General features: G+C 42.2%; 1 protein-coding gene across 3 annotated transcripts in view; it reads left to right on the top strand.

The window, feature by feature from the left end:
* The window catches only part of LOC117350572 (potassium channel subfamily T member 2-like), a 102,686-nt gene that overhangs the window by 46,202 nt on the left and 38,649 nt on the right, over nt 1-17,835 (top strand). For all 3 annotated transcript variants that reach the window (XM_033924907.1, XM_033924906.1, XM_033924905.1), the window contains exons 6-11: nt 76-150; nt 1,954-2,037; nt 3,404-3,498; nt 3,752-3,932; nt 5,555-5,719; nt 17,507-17,643. In XM_033924907.1, the coding sequence (XP_033780798.1) occupies nt 76-150; nt 1,954-2,037; nt 3,404-3,498; nt 3,752-3,932; nt 5,555-5,719; nt 17,507-17,643 (737 nt within the window). The remainder of the gene's footprint in view (nt 1-75; nt 151-1,953; nt 2,038-3,403; nt 3,499-3,751; nt 3,933-5,554; nt 5,720-17,506; nt 17,644-17,835) is intronic.

The raw sequence follows: 17,835 nt of genomic DNA, 5'->3' as shown, positions 1-17,835 counted from the left end.
GGAGGTGGGAAGGACGGGATGTCCGATGCGTCCCTGTTCATTTTAAACGGACAGTGCACTTTGCTCTCTCGTCAGGGTAATATCTGGGAGCAGATCCTTCACATTCCTTTCATTTTGGAGATGCTGAACACAATTCCTTTCATCATAACTGTAAGTCAGCCAATTCTCCCTTTGCCTGTATCTGTCTCTCGCTCCCTTCCCTATTTTTAATTCTATTTATTTAGTATTCACAATTTGCCATATTGTTCTATTAAAAAAAAACAACAACAACCCACTTCCCAGAGATATAAACTGTATTATTTTCAAGTCAAAAGCTATATATATAGTAGGATTGTGCTCAGAGAGCTGGAGGGGTTCAGGGAGGTGACCTCTTTCCCCCCACCACAACCACCTCATTTTTTAGCTTGTGCAAATTTCAAATATAAAAAGCTGTGATAGTCTTAATCTCTTAAACGGATATTAAGGGATCCTTTTACGAAGCCACGTTAGTGGCTTTCTCACACGCACATTTTTAGCGCGTGCTAACCCCCCGCGCTAGCTGAAAAACTACCGCCTGCTCAAGAGGAGGCGATAGCGGCTAGTGCGGCCGGCAAATTAGCGTGCTTCGTAAAAGGAGCACTAAGTTTAAGAAGAGCACTTAGCTATTTGTTGGTTCCGACGTGAGCACGTTTCATCCTCTGCTTCAGGAAACCAACACATTTTATTTTCAAACACGTTTTATTGATGCAAACAACAGCAAATACAACGAACGCCAGGGCACCCCAAGGGTGTAGAATACGAACAATGACGCATCATAGACAAGAATAGAACAAGCATGTTCAGAAGAGTAACTGCAACAAATCTCCCCCCTCCCTTTCTGATCTACGCAGGGCAAGCGAGACCAGCGGGGGCGGAAAGGCATTCCGAGGCCCTGGACGCTTTTGAGCCCCGAAGATGCCACACCCCCTCCCACCTATCCCCAAAGATCATACCCGTGACGAAGTGCCAGAACCTTGCAATACCCCTCCCCAATCCCCCCATCCCTCCCCCCCTCCCCCAGTGGTACTCTCCACCCTGCCCCACCATTACTCACCATCCCTGCAAACTGAGCGCCCTGATTAGGACACCCACCTTAAAAGCTCACTGCGTCCCTTTGGATGCAAGGACTGCAGGTATGGCTCCCAGATATTCAAGAGCAGCATCTTTCGCTTCCCAGCCCCTCTGGCCTCTTGCGCCTCCCAGGTGGCCAACTGATGCAACTGGTTCCGCCAATGCCAAAACGCAACCAAAACATTTTAACGTACTCAACGTAATTTACAATCAGCAAGATAAGGTTGGATTTCCAATAGAGATTAAGACTATCACAGCTTTTTATATTTGAAATTTGCACAAGCAAAAAAATGATTGGGTGGTTGGGGGGGGAGGGGAGGTCACCTCCCTGAACTCCTCCAGCTCTCTGAGCACAATCCTACCATATGTATAGCTTTTGACTTGAAAATAATACAGTTTATATCTTTGGGAAGTAGATTTTCTACTTCCTGTATTGATACCTTTTTGGTATGTAATTTCCCCCACTTTTGATTTCTGACTGATATTGCTCTATTAGGCAGAACTGAGTGCTTCACATGCTAAGAAATACATAGGACACGAGCTGTCAGGGTGAACGAGAGGCCGGTAAGCACTGGATCAGAACCCAGAGTCAGGGGTTAAAAGCCATTTCAAAGAGCCTGGGTTTCGACAGTTTCTTAAAGATCCAAACAAGCAGTGGGCTGTGTCTTCGGGTGGCTTCCTCCTCAGCCTTCTGCCTGGAAGGAAGGGATTAGCGTGGTGGGGAGACCCAGTTCACCCTGATTTCTCTACAGGAGGAGTAAAGAGGCCTGTCTCGGGCAAAGCCTTCTGTCTCGTGAACGGAATGAGTAATAGCATGCTGGTACCCTGCTTTTTCAATCCTCTGCTCTTTCTTCTTGGGAGCAGGTGTTCTGGCCTCCTCTGAGGAATCTCTTCATTCCCGTCTTCTTGAACTGTTGGCTGGCCAAGCATGCCTTGGAGAACATGATTGTGAGTTGAGGTGCTGGGTTGGACTGGGGTGGGTGGGAGCATGTGGGTTAGTAGTGGCTATCACTGGGACCAAGGCTGAGCTGGAGGTGGGGGGGGGGGTCCTGCTTGCTTAATCAGTGTTTCTCAACTGGGTCCGGGAGTCCCCCCTTGCCAGTCAGGTTTTCAGGATATCCTCATTGAATTTGCATAAACTTGATTTGCCTCCACTATATGCAAATTTCTTTCATGCATATTCATTGTGGATATCTTGAAAACCTGACTGGCAAGGGGGGACTTCAGGACCCAGTTGAGAAACACTGGCTTAGATTATCTGAGGGAGAGCCAAATTGAAGAATTCCACCTCTTGCCATATGGTCTTCAGAGGGTCGGTTGTCTCCCCTTTTGCCCAGACTTGGAATCTAAGGTCTTTGGGGCAGGGACCGTGACACTTTCCTGGGAATGTGAGGGCTCCCTGGCTGCAGTCCGTGTGACTGAGGCTTGTCCAGCATGTGAGTTCGGGTTGGGAGGAAGAGTTCAACGCCATGCCATCTGCAGTGGCAAAGCTCTCCTTGTGATGCCAGCCTTTTTTTGGCAGTTCTGGGCCATCTCCAGTGTCAGGCTTAGGCAGGCCAGCTCCGTGAAAGGTCGGCTCTGGACCCACTTGGGTGTCTTGAACCTCCTCCCCCTGCTGCTAAATTTCTGACACTGCACTACCTGAGAATCCTGAATCTGGCAGCGCCCACAAGCTTCCAGCCTCAAAGAATCCTGCCCAAACTATTCCAAGAGGTGGCAGACAGCATTAACCAGAGATCTGGGAGGTGGGGCATGATATTCCCTGTTTGAAATAAAGCATCCCCCCTCAATGAATCATAGTCTCAGCTAGGATGACACCGTTTCAGTGTTAAGTGTCTATATTTCGTGGCACCTTTACCTGAGGTTGGGCGCTCTTCCAGGGCCTGGGCATCCATCCAAGTCTCCTTCAGCAGTCTTCCTTGTGTGTGAGAGCCCTTTTCATCTTTCTACTTAATTTCTTAGAATGAACCTTTCACCTGCCTTCTTAACATTTCATGAGCGTTGCCTGTGATGGGGATAGAAGGAGGTGATGGTGGTGAACTGGGGGGAAGCCAGTGCTACCTAGGCATATACACACCTGCTCTGCTTTTCCTCTAGTGACTGAACTGATCATAAATAATTCCCATTTTTAGAGCATTGTAGTAGATGAATTTCTGTATTACTGCAGAGTGGAAACAGAACGCAAAGGTCAGTCTGTGTTCTAATAGCACCGATCCAATTTCACAAACTCCTCTGAGCTATGATGAATCTACCCCTCCCAGCCCCAAACCCCAAACTAGCCCATATTAACTGCCCACTCCTGTCTCCTTTCCAGAATGACCTTCACCGGGCCATCCAGCGAACTCACTCGGCCATGTTCAATCAAGTTCTCATCCTCATCTGCACCTTGCTCTGCTTGATGTTCACCTGGTGAGTCTGTGGTCTTCAGAGTTTTTCAGAGTAGAGAAAGAGGATATGAATGTGTGATGGTTCTCCTAACCCCTCACCCACTTGTAAAGCACCCTTGCCTGACTCCCTACTTGTCCTGTATATCTGATTAGATTGTAAGCTCTACTGAGCAGGGACTTTATCTTCAATGGAGGTTCAGCTGAAACCAAGGTGATGGTGGGGGGTAGTGTTAGATGCAGGGCAAGATTCCCACTGACTCGTTTATTTCTTGCAGCATCTGTGGGATTCAGCACCTGGAGAGAGCGGGTAATAACCTGACCCTTTTTGACTCCCTGTACTTCTGCATTGTCACCTTCTCCACGGTTGGCTTCGGTGATGTCACGCCAAAGATCTGGCCGTCCCAGTTACTGGTGGTCATCATGATTTGTGTGGCATTGATCGTCCTACCTATCCAGGTACGGGTCCATTCCTCATTCCTAAACTTCCTGACACTGCTTAAATCTGCATGTCTCAAGCCCTAGAAGTGAGAGGCTATGTGTCCCTGTGTCCATCCCCTGAGTACTCCAGTCCTAGAGGTGACAGGCTGTGTATCTTTGTGTCCTTTTCTTGAACCTCCAGTTCTAGATGTGCCCAAGATTATGTCCTCTCTCTTTGTATTCTGATTTGTAGATATTAGTCTTCAAGATTAAGAATTTAATTATTCTCTGTTGTGGTCTTGGAGGTGCGGTACTGTGATAATCGCTTGTTGGACAGGATTCCTAATCTAAATTTCAGAATTTCTTTTATCCAAAGACCTCTTTGGCCCAAAGGAAAAGGGCGCAAGTTTCATGGGTCACATTTTGTGATGGTGTCTCCTTTAATCCTACTACTCTGGAAAGCATGTTATGTTCCCAGCCTGATGCTGGAAGGATTCCCAGGGTGTCGCAAACAGCAGATGGGAAGCAGGAGGCTCCCTGGAAACTTTCTTCCAGATCCAAGCTCCTCCGCTTCCTGGCGTGCCTTCCTCCAGGTGGCTCTGACACGTGTTGGAACTGATACCACTAGTCTAAGGCTGCCAACTGGAGTCAGATGCGCAGGCCAGGGTTGATCCAGTCCTGGGTTTATCCTGTTGCATGCTGCGACTTTGTAGTTCTGATTTCCTCATTGCATTCCCTATAGAGAGCTGCACGAGAATGAGGATTGTAGGAATCCTATGGAGCACATGGGATTTCTCCAAGAATGGAAAGAAAGAAGTTACACAGGATTCCCACAGGGACAGAAGAAGTTGCCTGAGAGGATTGATTCAATTCACATTTTACCCCATTGCATGCAGGGACTTGTAGTCTTACATATTATTAAATCCAATTTGGAAATCATAACTACAAATCCCAGCATGCAGTGGGACTTCAGAGACTTCAACTGATCCCATAGCTTAGGGATCATTCTCTTCAGTTGGTCAGTGTATTTAAGGGTCACTATTTACAGAAATCTCTTCAGCTGATCTGAGGTTTAGAGGTCACTGTATGCAGAGATCCCTTCAATTAATCCTGGGGTCACTGTATACTGAGGACTCTTCAGCTGATCTTGGGGTTTAGGGGTTACTATTTACAGAAATCTCTTCAGCTGATCTGAGGTTTAGAGGTCACTGCATGCAGAGATCCCTTTAGCAGCTAATCCTGGGGGTCACTATATACAAACATCTCTTCAGCTGGTCAAGGAATTTAGGGGTCACTGCATGCGGAGATCCCTTCAACTAATCCTGGGGATTTAGGGGTCACTGTGTACAGAGATCTCTTCAAATTCCTCCTTGCTAAACATTACTTTTTGGTGGCTCAGACTTCATATGATCCGTAGATGTGAATGCCAGGCTGCTGATTGTACCATTAGATTCAAATCTGTTGAAAAAACGTAGTCACCCATTCTCTCTTTCAGAAATTCTTCTTGACTTTCCGTCAGCTTTTCTATTAGGTCATTTATCTTTGACTTCCAAATGACAGCTGCCGCACAGTTGTAAAATCTTGTTTCTTTAGTGCTCCGTAGCACTAGCGAAATGACCTGTAGAGGCGTGAGCTCACCTTTCTGGCCTGTTCATTTTCAGTTTGAGCAGCTGGCCTTCCTGTGGATGGAGCGGCAGAAGTCAGGCGGCAACTACAGCCGCTACCGGGCACAGACGGAGAAGCACGTGGTCTTGTGCGTCAGCTTGCTGAAGATCGATTTACTTATGGACTTCCTGAATGAGTTCTATGCCCACCCGCGGTTGCAGGTGAGTCAGAGGGTGGCAGGGCAAACTGGTTTACCAAATACCTTGATTTAATTTAATTTATTTTAAAAAGTTCTGTACCGTCTAAGGCAGGGGTGTATTTTGTGCGGCCCCGGTTGAGGGCGATGCTGTGTTTTCCTCTGCTGCCCCCGGGTGTTTACCGTCTTGCCGGCTCCCTCCTCCGTCTTGCTGCAGCGTTTGCGCGGCCCCAGAAACATTTTTTTCGGCCAATGCGGCCCAGGGAAGCCAAAAGGTTGGACACCCCTGGTCTAAGGCCTAAACGGTTTACATGGTGTTACGCACATAATTTGGAAAACAAAATAAAAACACGTAAACATAAATGAACAAATCCTCAGAAAATCAGCAATAGAAAAGTCAAAGCCAAAAAAGGCCTATACGAACAATTATGAAAAGGTTCTCAAAAGTCAGCAGTCATGAGGAATCAATATCTAGAAAAAGGCATTTACAAACAATTGTGTTTTAAATAAGAACATAAGAATAGCCTTATTGGGTCCATCAAGCCCAGTAGCCCGTTCTCACGGTGGCCAATCCAGGTCACTAGTACCTGGCCAAAACCCAAAGAGTATCAAGATTCCATGCAGAATCCGGAATCCCAAAGAGTAGCAACATTCCATGCTACCGATCCAGGGCAAGCAGTGGCTTCCTCCATGTCTTTCCTTAATTTGCCTTTTTCACCACATTTCCGTAATTGACTCACAAGTGAGTTCCACAGTTTTAAGTTCAATATTTTTATTGAGTATATAAAGTACAGTACAATAAAAATAAGTACATAAAAATAAGAACATAAGAACATAAAAATAAGAACATAGCTAAGAACAAAATCAATAAACAATCTGCATACAACTAAAACAGGTATCACAATACTGTAAATGTAAGAACATCTGAAATGTGAAGAACATAGGTATGATATGACTTGAAAATAGAGCAATTACAAGGGCTCACGATAAGATGTTAAAAGAGCCCATCTCCTATCATGCAGATGTAAATAACCACGTTTTTCGGCAAAACATCGTTCATATCTCATGATTAGACATACATTGTGCCACCATAAATTATAAGTAAGGTTATCAGCATTTTTCCAATTACTCAATATAAGCTTAAGAGCAATAAGTAAAAGACATTTCAGTAATTTAGCAGATGAGTCATCAAGAGGCGATGTCATACCATAATTGCCATAAATAACGATGGCTAGCGAAAGACTCTCACTAATGTCAAATATTTCCGATATGGTCTTCCATATTTGGTCCCAGAAGGAACGAATGGGAGCGCAATGAAAGATCATATGATCCAATGTGCCAATAGATGATGAGCAAGACCAACAATTTATAAGAAGTCCAAAAGGCACGATGGAGTAGAAAGAACAGAGTCTGTGTGAAGGCAGAGGAGTGCAGAGTATTAAGTGAGTCGATCCAGATTTTCTGCCATGTATTGGGTAACTGAGTAAGCCCAGTGTCTGTAGCCCAGATATCAAGTATGCCTAGTTTAGAGGTAAATTTGTGAGATAGTAAAGTCTTATACCAAAGGGCTGACTGTCCTTTTTTCTTCATCAGAATGAATTCACTTAAAACTGAAATGGAGGGTTTATCAGTTGTAAGAGATTTGATATTATAATTCACTTTAATAGCATGGCAGATCTGTATCCAGCGAAACAAGTTCCAGGAAGGTAGTCCATAAGTGGAGGAAAGTGTGTGGAAGGGAATCCAACCAGTGGAGTCATAGAGTTGACCTACAAACCATATTCCTGCAGATTTCCACAGAGGCCAATTTATCGGCTTCTTTTGTATAAGTATTTTTGGGTTGTTCCATAAATATGCCAAGTTGGTGTCATTCCAGCTAGCAGACAGTAGGGTATCCAGATCTCTTATAGCAGATTTAGTTGAACTAATTGCATCGACATGTCCTGTAGTATGGGCAGAGCCCGTAAAAGCAAAGAACTGGAGATCAGAATTATCTACAATTGATTTCTCAAGGTCAACCCACACAGGAGAAGAGGTCACATCTGATTGCTTAAACCAGTAAGAACCCTGACGGAGCAGGAATGAAGTGTGATATTTGAAGAAGCTGGGAAATCAAACTTCTCCTTCAGCCTTTTCTCTTTTTAATTTCTGCAGACTTATGCGCGGAGTAGATTTATTCCATAAAAATTGTACAAATAAAGATTCGATTTTCTTATAAGAAGACGCTTTCAAGTAAATTGGCAGCATGCTGAGAACATAGTTAATGACAGGTGTTATCATCATCTTGATTGTCTCTAAATGACCCCACCAAGAGAGTCTTAAGGGTGACCATTTGGCCGTTAGAGCAGTAATGGACGAGATGATGTAATCAGTATTGTATGCACTGCTAGCGCCCCCCCCTGTGAGTTTCACAGTTTAACCCCTGCACAACAAAAGGCCATTGTGCTGGTCTCAACATATTATAAGTTAACATTTGCCTTTAACAGAGCTAAATTTTCAGAGCGCAGTGATCTATTTGGTAGGTAGGTAGTCATCTTACTCTTAAATAGTTCAGGTATTGGTGACAAATCATCACTGCTTTGTACTGAACTCTGAAAGCAACTGGCAGCCAGTGTAATTGTTAAAGAACGGGTGAAATGTGAACATATTTCAACATTCCCGTTATCAGTCTGGCTGCTGCGTTTTGTGTAACTTGCAGTGCCCTGCACCTCACCTTAGTTATTCCAAGGTACAGGGCATTGCAATAATCAAGCCTCGGCAAGACCGTCACTTGGACAACTATCCTGGTTAAAAAGTGAGAGACCTTTAAGGAAACCAGAACATCTTGGCTTGAGGGGCAGCGCCTGCCTCTCCTCGTTTCTCATTTATAAAGTCAATGCGATGTCAGGGACGTTGACCTCCAGTCGGTGGCAGAAGAGATGAGAAAGCTCAAGATACAAGATGTTCATTTGGACCAGCCCCTGGCACTGATTGTCCCTTCATTTCGGCAATTATTTCTAGATTGTCACAGGAATTCCTCTTTCTCCATTATGGCTCCCTCCCTCTGGAATTCCTTACCCCACTACCTCCGCATCGAAAAATCTTTTGCGACTTTTAAGGCGCAATTAAAGTCCTACTATTTTTCTTTGGCTTTTCGTTCTTGACCCTTTTCCTTACTTTACTCATGCTGTGGATCGATCACCCTTTCTTCTTGACTTCTTAGCTTATGTCATTAATTTCACTGTGACTTCCCTTTTGCTCTATGACCTCACAATGCAGGTGTAAAGAGCCTTAGGCTATAGGAACAGGAGATGATAGTGGATGCTGCAGATGGGCTATTTGGTATTTTTCTGCTATCATGTTTTTTATGTTTCTTTGATGTGGTTTATTCAGGTTTTACCCTAATGTATGCTGGGACATGTAGTTTTGAAGTCCAAATTGGATTCCCTAAGACATGGGTAGGCAATTCCGGTCCTCGAGAGCCGGAGCCAGGTCAGGTTTTCAGGATCTCCACCATGAATATGTATGAGATGGATTTGCATGCACTGCCTCCTTGAGATGCAAATCTATCTCATGCATATTTATGGTGGAGATCCTGAAAACCTGACCTGGCTCCAGCTCTCGAGGACCGGAATTGCCTACCCCTGCCCTAAGATAATAATAATAATAACAGTTTATATACCACAGGACCGTGAAGTTCTATGCAGTTTACAATGATTAGAAGTTACAGATTGAGTAGTACTAAAAGAGTTAAGATTTAGCGATCAGTTATTGTGGGGAGAGATTGTTCAGTGTAGCTGCCTAAGTACTTTAGGAACAAATATGTTTTTAGGTGTCTCTTAAATTCCCCATAAGTATTCGCAAGCATGAGTAATTGTTTCAGGTCTTTACCCCATAATGATAAGAGAAGAGATGTTGATGATGTCTTTTAAATTTGCATCCTTTAACCGGTGGAGAAACAAAATTCAAGTTTGAGCTTCTCTTAAGTCGATTGATTGAGAAAGAGAAAAGGTTGGTTATAAATCTGGGGGCTAGGCCGAAAAGTACCTTGAAGCAGAAACATCCAAATTTAAACTTCACACGTGCCTCCATCGGCAGCCAATGCAGAAGTTGGTAGGAAGGGGTTATATACTCGAACTTCTTCAGACCCAAAATCAGCCTGATCGCCGCATTTTGCACCAGTTGCAATCGTTGGAGGTTCTTCTGGGAAATTGCCAGGTAGGCTATATTACAATAGTCAAGTTGGCTCAGTATAAGGGACTGTACCAGAATTCTGAATGATAAAGCATCAAAATATGCTCTAATGGACCGAAGCTTCCAGAGAGTAAAAAAACCCTTTCTGACCAAAGAGTCCACCTGGTCTTTCATGGTTAGGCCCTGGTTTAGTATTACACCCAGTACCTTCATAGTAGATTGGATAGGGTAACTGAGTTTGTTGATGTGCAGTGATGTTTTGGTGTCAAGTGAGTGTGGCGAGGCTACGAAGAATTTTGTTTTTTCAGAGTTCAGTTTCAATCTAAATTCAGTCATCCATTGTTCCATCACATTTAGTACTTCTGTTGCCATAGGAGTGACTTCGGAGAGAAAGGTCATGAATGGGATAATAATTGTGAAGTCATCTGCGTAACTGAATAATTTTATCCCCAGTTGGGACAATTGCGCACCTAGGGGTAAATTCTCTATAGTACGTCTAAACTTAGGCGTGTTTTAGATGTCCAGAAAGCGCAAGTGTCAATCAACGGTACTTAGGCGTCTGGTAGACGTTTGCACAAACGCTGAGCGCAGGATAGACGCGGCTTTCTGAAACGTCATCCAGACGTCTCCAAATGGCCGTGCTTAGACGTCTGTACGATGCCAGATAGACGTCTGTACGATGTTTTTTAATATAAGTATATATAAAGAAGTACTCTTGACTGATTTATTATCAGTCATTCAGCATTGTAAGCTTTCACATAATTAACCCAAACTATAGGATGATGAAAAGGATAATCAAAACACAGTATACCATTTTGTAAACGATATATTTTCTGTAATATATTAGTTTTAGTGGGAGTTGATCTAGGAATATCAGTGAGGTAGGGAATGGCAGACAGAGAACACTGCTGTGTTGTATCTTTTTCCTCTATGATATCAGAATTGTAGAGTTTACCATTAATATAAAGTAAAAAAATATGTTATGTTTAAAAGGAGAACTAGAAAATGAAATGTACCGAGTGGGTGTTGAACTTATATTATCAGTTGCACAGTAATGTTATACTCACCTCCTATTAGAAGTGGAAAGGACCAGACTTTGAACACCATATAGACTTCTGATAAACCTAGTTTAAGTTCCACAAAGACTGGCAGGAAAGGCACCCTAAGTCATCCAATGAGCTTTCTCTGGATTTCCCAGAGACATTATTTGAGAGAGGATAGTTTAGAAGTGATATCTTGCTCTAAATAACACTCTCCTGGTCTTAAAACATTGCTACAATCAGCTCATTCTTCAGACCAAAGGTAAATCCCATAACTTACACTGGCCCAACTTAGAAACAGAATCAAAACACAGATCAGACCTGAATGTGGCTTCTAGTTCATAGGAAGAGGAAGTAGCCAGCAGCACAATGCTGACCTCATTGTGACATCATCAAGGTGCACCTGGAAGGTAGATATGTTAAAGTAAAAGATAAGCTGGGAGTTGAACCCACAACCTCTGGAAGAGCAGTACTGCGCTTTTACTCACTGAGGTACAGCACCTTTTGCTCCGCTGTCTCTGGCTCCCCTGTCATATCATATCTTAGTAAACTGCTAAGGTAAAAGCAGCTTAACTATCATCTCACAGTAGGCTGAGACAAAAGAGTGGTAGCTCAATGGTTAAAAGCGCTGCTTTCACTGACCCCCAAACCCATATTCCCAAGTATGGTTGAATACATGTGAAGTGGAGTCCAAAGGTGCTGTTTTGATCACATTTTTCTAATGTGAAACCCAGACCATGCTCACACACTAATCTTCATTCTAAGCACTGTACTAATGGATGTATAACTGTAAGTAATCTGTTCCGTTTAGGCGTCATATGCAGAAAAGCGGTGTTCTTTGCGCTTAACGATCGGCGTCATTTGTGCTGCAATTCCTTAATACATATTTGATATTTGTTTTCTACCAGAAAACCTTCCAAATCTTTAGGCATTCCTTTGCTTAAACTTATTTGAGTTGATCCTTAAAATGATCTGCACCAATTCTCAGCAGCCTGTTCTCTGTCATCCTAGACCCGCTCCCCCACCCCAACACACACTCCTGCAGCATAACATCCTAACCCGAACCCTAACCATGAAAAACAGCAAAGTCCACCATATATATATATATACATACCACTTTGAGAGCTAATAGGAAGCTGTGAAAAAGAGGTATGTTGATGGTGGGATTTGAACCGGTGACCTTGAGAGGTTGGACCAGGCGCATTAACCTGGTGAGCCAGAAATGCTTGCTTTGTGTTGAGTGTGACATGATATCTAATGAGATGATACATAGGCAGCTCAGTCAAGTATGATATGAAAGGGTGGTGAGATGGACCTAAGTAGAAACTGCTGTAGCTCTATGGGTAAATATGCTGTGCTAGTCGTCCAGAGATTGTGAGTTCTACACCCAGCGAATCTTTTAATTGTGACATACTACCTTGAAGGTGCAGCTTGATGATGTCACAATGAGGTCAGCTTTGTGCAGCTGAAGAGATCCATTTTGCAATGAGGGAAGATGAATGTTAAGGTGTGTATCTGTTTATTCTCTTTTTAAGTGCTGAGAAATGAAGTAATGTTTGCAATAATGATATGTGTTTCCTGTGTTTCCTGTTCTTTCTTTGCTTTCAAAAAAGAGCCGATTGCAGTGCTGTTTGTTGAGGAAAAAAGGGGGTTGTTTTTAAACAGGAAAGCCAAAAAGGTGGTGCACTGTGTAAATTATATTATTGTTTGTGCAGAAATGTAGTTTGTTATCCATGCAATATAATGTGTTATATTGATATGGTGTCATTAAATTTATTAGGACAGAGAAAAGATGAAAATTACCTATTCAAACTCACTATTGGAATTATTGTTGCATAAGCACCAAGGACGTCTAACTCGCGTCTAAAGGGGAGCCGGAATTAAGAAAGTTGAAACCGCATTGAAATGAAGCAAAATCCACGTTAGACCAGCGTTTCTTACGCCTATAATATAGACGATATTTAGACGCGGTCTGCCACCTAAGTAGCGTCTAAGTAGTGCCTGCCCATCACCACGCCCATGTCACGCCCACGGCACGTCCACGTCTACATATATAGACGCAACTATGCTTTCTTCAGACGTCTATCCTACGCCTATCTCTTTTGGATGTCTACCTGACGTCTAGCTATGTCTAACTCTCAATTAACACTCATTAAGACCCTTAACTCCGTAATTATTCAATTACTACAGACGTCTAAAGCACGCCTAAGTTTAGGCGTACTATAGAGAATTTACCCCCTAGTGATGACATGTAAACATTGAAAAGCAGTGGGGACAGTGGAGACCCCTGCGGAACGCCGGATGGATTACTCCAGGTTTCAGATAGATTGTGGTTAAAGTGTACTTGATAAGTGCGGGATGTAAGGAAACCTCGGAACCAGTCTAGCACCTCGCCTCTGATACCAATTGCGTCTAAGCATTGTAACAGTTTCCCATGGTCCACTAGGTCAAAGGCAGAGCTCATGCCAAATTGCATAATCAGTGCGTTAAGGCCCCTAGTGAACAAGGAGTGTAAATTATCCAAGACGACCGCGATTACTATCTCACTGCTAAATAGAGGTCTGAAACCAGATTGAGTTTCATGTAAAAGAGAGAATTGATCAAGATATTCCATCAATTGGGTGTGTACCAATCCTTCCATAATTTTTACAAAAAGTGGAATGGATGCTACTGGTCTATAGTTGGTTGCGACTGTTAGTGATTCTTTATGATTTTTTGGAATTGGGGTTATTATGATGCGACCATTATTAGTAAGAAAATTTCCATTTTTTAGATTATCGGTCAAATTCAAGAAAGCTAGTTTAAAGCTTTATGGGGCTGCTTTCATAATTTCTGGGGGACAGGAGTCCAAGATGCAGTATGATTTGGTGTACTTGTGTAATTTGATATAATTATTCCATTCTAAATTTTGAAAGGACTTCCAAATCATATCCACTGGTATTTCATTTCTTTGTACGTTAACTATTTGATGTTCATGTATATCATTTGTCGAGCAGTTATTTCTTTAGGTTTTTAATTTTTGAATCAAAATGCTGTGCTAGGTTGTTTGCTGAAGGTAGCTTACTGTTATGCATGGATTGAGTGTAGCGTGTGGTGTCGAATAAATTTGTAACTAGGTTGAACAGTTCTTTTGTATTGATTCCTTTCGAGGTAGTGTTGGATGAGTCAATTTTGGATGAGTAAAAAGCTTTACATTTTTCTTTTCTCAATTGTTTGTAGATTTTTATGTTGGATCTCCAGTTGTTCCAGTCTGACAATTTTCCTGTTTTTTTTTCCAGATCCTTTCCAATTGTCTTACTGCTTGTTTCATTTTTAGAAGTTCAGTGTCAAACCATTTATTATATTTATTTAAGCAGCTTTTGCTATTTTGTTTAGAGACGATTTCGTCTAAAATGGATTCGCTTGTTTTCATCCAGTGATCCCAGAAGTCAACCCCTTCTTCTATATCCTCTCGTAATTCATATTGTGACCAATATTCCTCTGGATTAATATGGCCCCTTGTGAGATGTTCTTTTTTTTATGCTTGGGTGTGTTTTGGATTTTAAACGAGTTCAGATTAAAGTGAAATAATAAGTAAAGTGATCAGACCAGATATCATGACACCAAGTACCGTCAGATATAGAGATGGAAGGTTCTAGAATCTCCTTTGTGGACATAACTACCACATTTAGATGATGGCCTTTTTCATGTGTTTGTGTGGTTAAAGGAAGATTATAATTAAGCAAAGATAGAAAGTTTTTAAAATCTTTCGCTTCTGGATTGTTCTCTTCGTCTACGTGTAAGTTTATGTCTCCTGCAATGATGTTATATGAAGGAGTAATTGAATTATATAGAACAAATTTGCAGAAGTCCTGTCTAGCTTTTGTTCAGCTTTTTGGTGGGACATAAAATAATATGCAAGAAAGGGATTCTTCTAGTTCCTTATTGCTAATTTTACAGGCTAATATTTCTAACTGATTGGTCATTTTGGTATCTAATAGTTCAAATTCAAATCCTTCCTTAATAATCACAGCTAATCCTCCCCACCTTCTGCCATCACGATTTAGCATGTGAATTTTAAAATTATCTGGTAGGAGGTAAGTCAGAAGTAAGTAAGTCAGAAGTCTCTGTATGCACTGGACTGGATCAGTCTTGGGTGAATCTGGAGCCAATTGGCAACCCTAACTGTGGGAAATATCTAACCTGAATTTGGCAAAGGAGGAAATCACAAGAGATTTGTACTGGAAGATCTAAGTCAAAAGGTGGGGGGAGGGGGGAATTGGCAAACAGCCAAAGATGCGGGAGTACCTGTGCAGGAAGGATGAGTGAAGTTTGCCCAGGGCTGTTTCATTTTGTTTTAAATAAACAATCTGAGTCCTGAGTGCCAGCCCTGGAGGTGGTATGACGCTCATGCTGCTGCCTAATTGTAAGCTGGAGCCAGACATCTGCTCTTTAGTGGCAGAGAGAGAGAGAAAATCTCTCGGGTGGCAGGTGGGAACCACTCAAACAGCTGCCGCTGTCAAGAACTCTGTTCATTATAGTTTATTTTAAACTTACTATACCGCTCACACTGACTGCCGGAACGGAGTGGTATATATACCAAATTTAGTCTTATTCCTGGGTCTCCTCTCTTTGTGTTCTAGGACATTTTACTTCCTGTGATTTTGGAGAGCAAAACAACAAAAGAAATGTCCCCTGCCCCCTTGAGTTTCAAAAATTCAGGGTTGGAGCTCTGAGGTTCTTCTCTGCAGCTGTCCGTGCTGCATTCATGCTTTATAATATGTATCAGTGTAAAGCCTGCACAGAGCTCTTATAAAAATCTACTGTTCAACCGACCGTGCTGTATTTAAGCTTTAGTTGTACTGGTGTGATATCTGCACGGGGCTCTGATGATTTTCTCTTCAGCTGTCTGTGCTGTATTCATACTTCAGTGTGTCAGTATGACACCTTCATGGAACTCTGGCCCCTGTCCCCAGTCTTCGTTAGATTCATAAATATCTTTGAGCTATAAATTTTAAAAGCATGTGGGCTGGAATGTGCTTCCTGTCATACAATGAGCTTGTGTGTTCAGAGTTAATCATAATATCCTGCATTACCTGCTTTCAGAAATCGGCCTTGACCAAACTGTCTTAGACTGGTTTCATAAATTTCTTTCCTCTCGTTCTTATTTGGTCAATAGGGAAGGCTCCAACTCAAAATCGTGGAGAGCCCTTTTTTGGTGTACCCCAGGGCTCTCCGTTGTCTCCAATTTTATTTAACATTTACATGAGCTCATTGAAATATTATGCTTTCAATTCCCGCGAAACTTTATTAACATACGCTGATGATATTTTTATATTACTTGAGGTTGACCCGCAGCTCGATGATCTGATACCCAATATTAACCACTGCATTGCCAAACTTCGGTCCTGGGTGACGATGGTCCAGATGAAATTAAATGCTGCCAAGACTAAGCTTTTGTGGCTTGACCCAAAGTTACTCTCTCTCTTCTGCTGTGATCTTAAGACTCAGGAGAATCTTTGAAAATTCAGTTTTCCTCACTAATATTGGGTATTGTCATCGATTCATCACTTACATTCAAGGAACAACTAGGTTCGCTTGTTAAAATTAAAAAGGAAGGGATGGGGGAGGGATTTTATAATTTTATTAATATTTAGACCAATAATAAAGAATATTATATAGGAGTTTTGTGAATGCATAGATTATGGTTGGGTTGGGAGGGATTGGGTTAAAATTATAATGTTTTAATGCTGATTATGATAAAGTTACAAGTGTTGTATTCAATTTTAACTGTTATTTATTGTTACACTTGTTATATGATACAAAATGAGTAAAGATTTGAAAAAAAAAAAAGAAGTGTTTTTTCAGCCTCTGTGTTCTGAGAAGAGTGAGAGCACTCTTCCATCAGCAACATTTCTCAGTATTGGTTCAATCAATCATTTTATCACGGTTGGATTATTGTAACGCAATGTATTTGGGTCTTTCAAAGGTTAGTCTGCAGAGATTTCAACTAATACAGAATACTGCGGCTAAGCTTATTTTCAGTAAGAGTAAATTCGACCACGTAACCTCTCCGCTCAAGGAATTACATTGGCTCCCAGTGTATCTCAGAATTCAATTCAGGTGCATTTGTATTGCATTTAAGATCTTATTCGGCAAGTTCTCAAAAATTAAAACTTACCTTTCCCTCTCTTAGTGGTAAAAACAGAACCTTCAGGAGATTTAGTCATTCTTTTGCGTTTAAATTAACCGAATTCTGGAATGCTTTACTGCTTACACTAAGAAGTTTAGGTTTCTTTTTGTTTTATTCCCAAAAGCTCTGAAAACCTTCTTGTTTGCTAAACACTTTGGAAACTAACTACTCTTTCCTTGTCAAGTTTATGTATTATGCATTACATTGCTATTAACCGAGTCGAGCTGCCGGTCTATAAAATTAAATTTTAGGTTAGTTTAGATGGTAAGAGGTGGGAGGAAGAATCAGGGCACATCAAACTCCCCTCCTTCCCCATTCCATCCCACCCCTGGTTTCATTTCTTCTTTGGATAGCTGGAAGAAATGCAGAATTTGCTGACTGCGGTAGCAGTGGGATTCTTTAATTAGCCTCTGTCCTTATCTTGCAGGATTACTATGTCGTCATCCTCTGCCCAGCCGAGATGGATCTGCAGGTGCGCCGAGTTGTACAGATCCCGCTCTGGTCCCAAAGGGTAATCTATCTCCAAGGGTCAGCGCTGAAAGATCAGGATCTCATGAGGGCAAAGTGAGTTCTTGTTACTGTTCTTTCGCTTATTCCAGTTAACATCTGGGTACAAAATCTTCCCCCTGTTGGGCATCTCAATTTTGCAGCTGTTCCTACTGGGGGAGACAGATAAAGGCCTTTCCTTTCTCACCTTCTCCCTCGCCCCGTCCTAATGAATACAAATGTTTATTTTTTTTTTTAGGTAAATTTCTC

This window comes from Geotrypetes seraphini, chromosome 16, assembly GCF_902459505.1.
Source record: "Geotrypetes seraphini chromosome 16, aGeoSer1.1, whole genome shotgun sequence".
NCBI lineage: Eukaryota > Metazoa > Chordata > Amphibia > Gymnophiona > Dermophiidae > Geotrypetes > Geotrypetes seraphini.
This window is presented reverse-complemented; position numbering and strand designations above follow the sequence as displayed.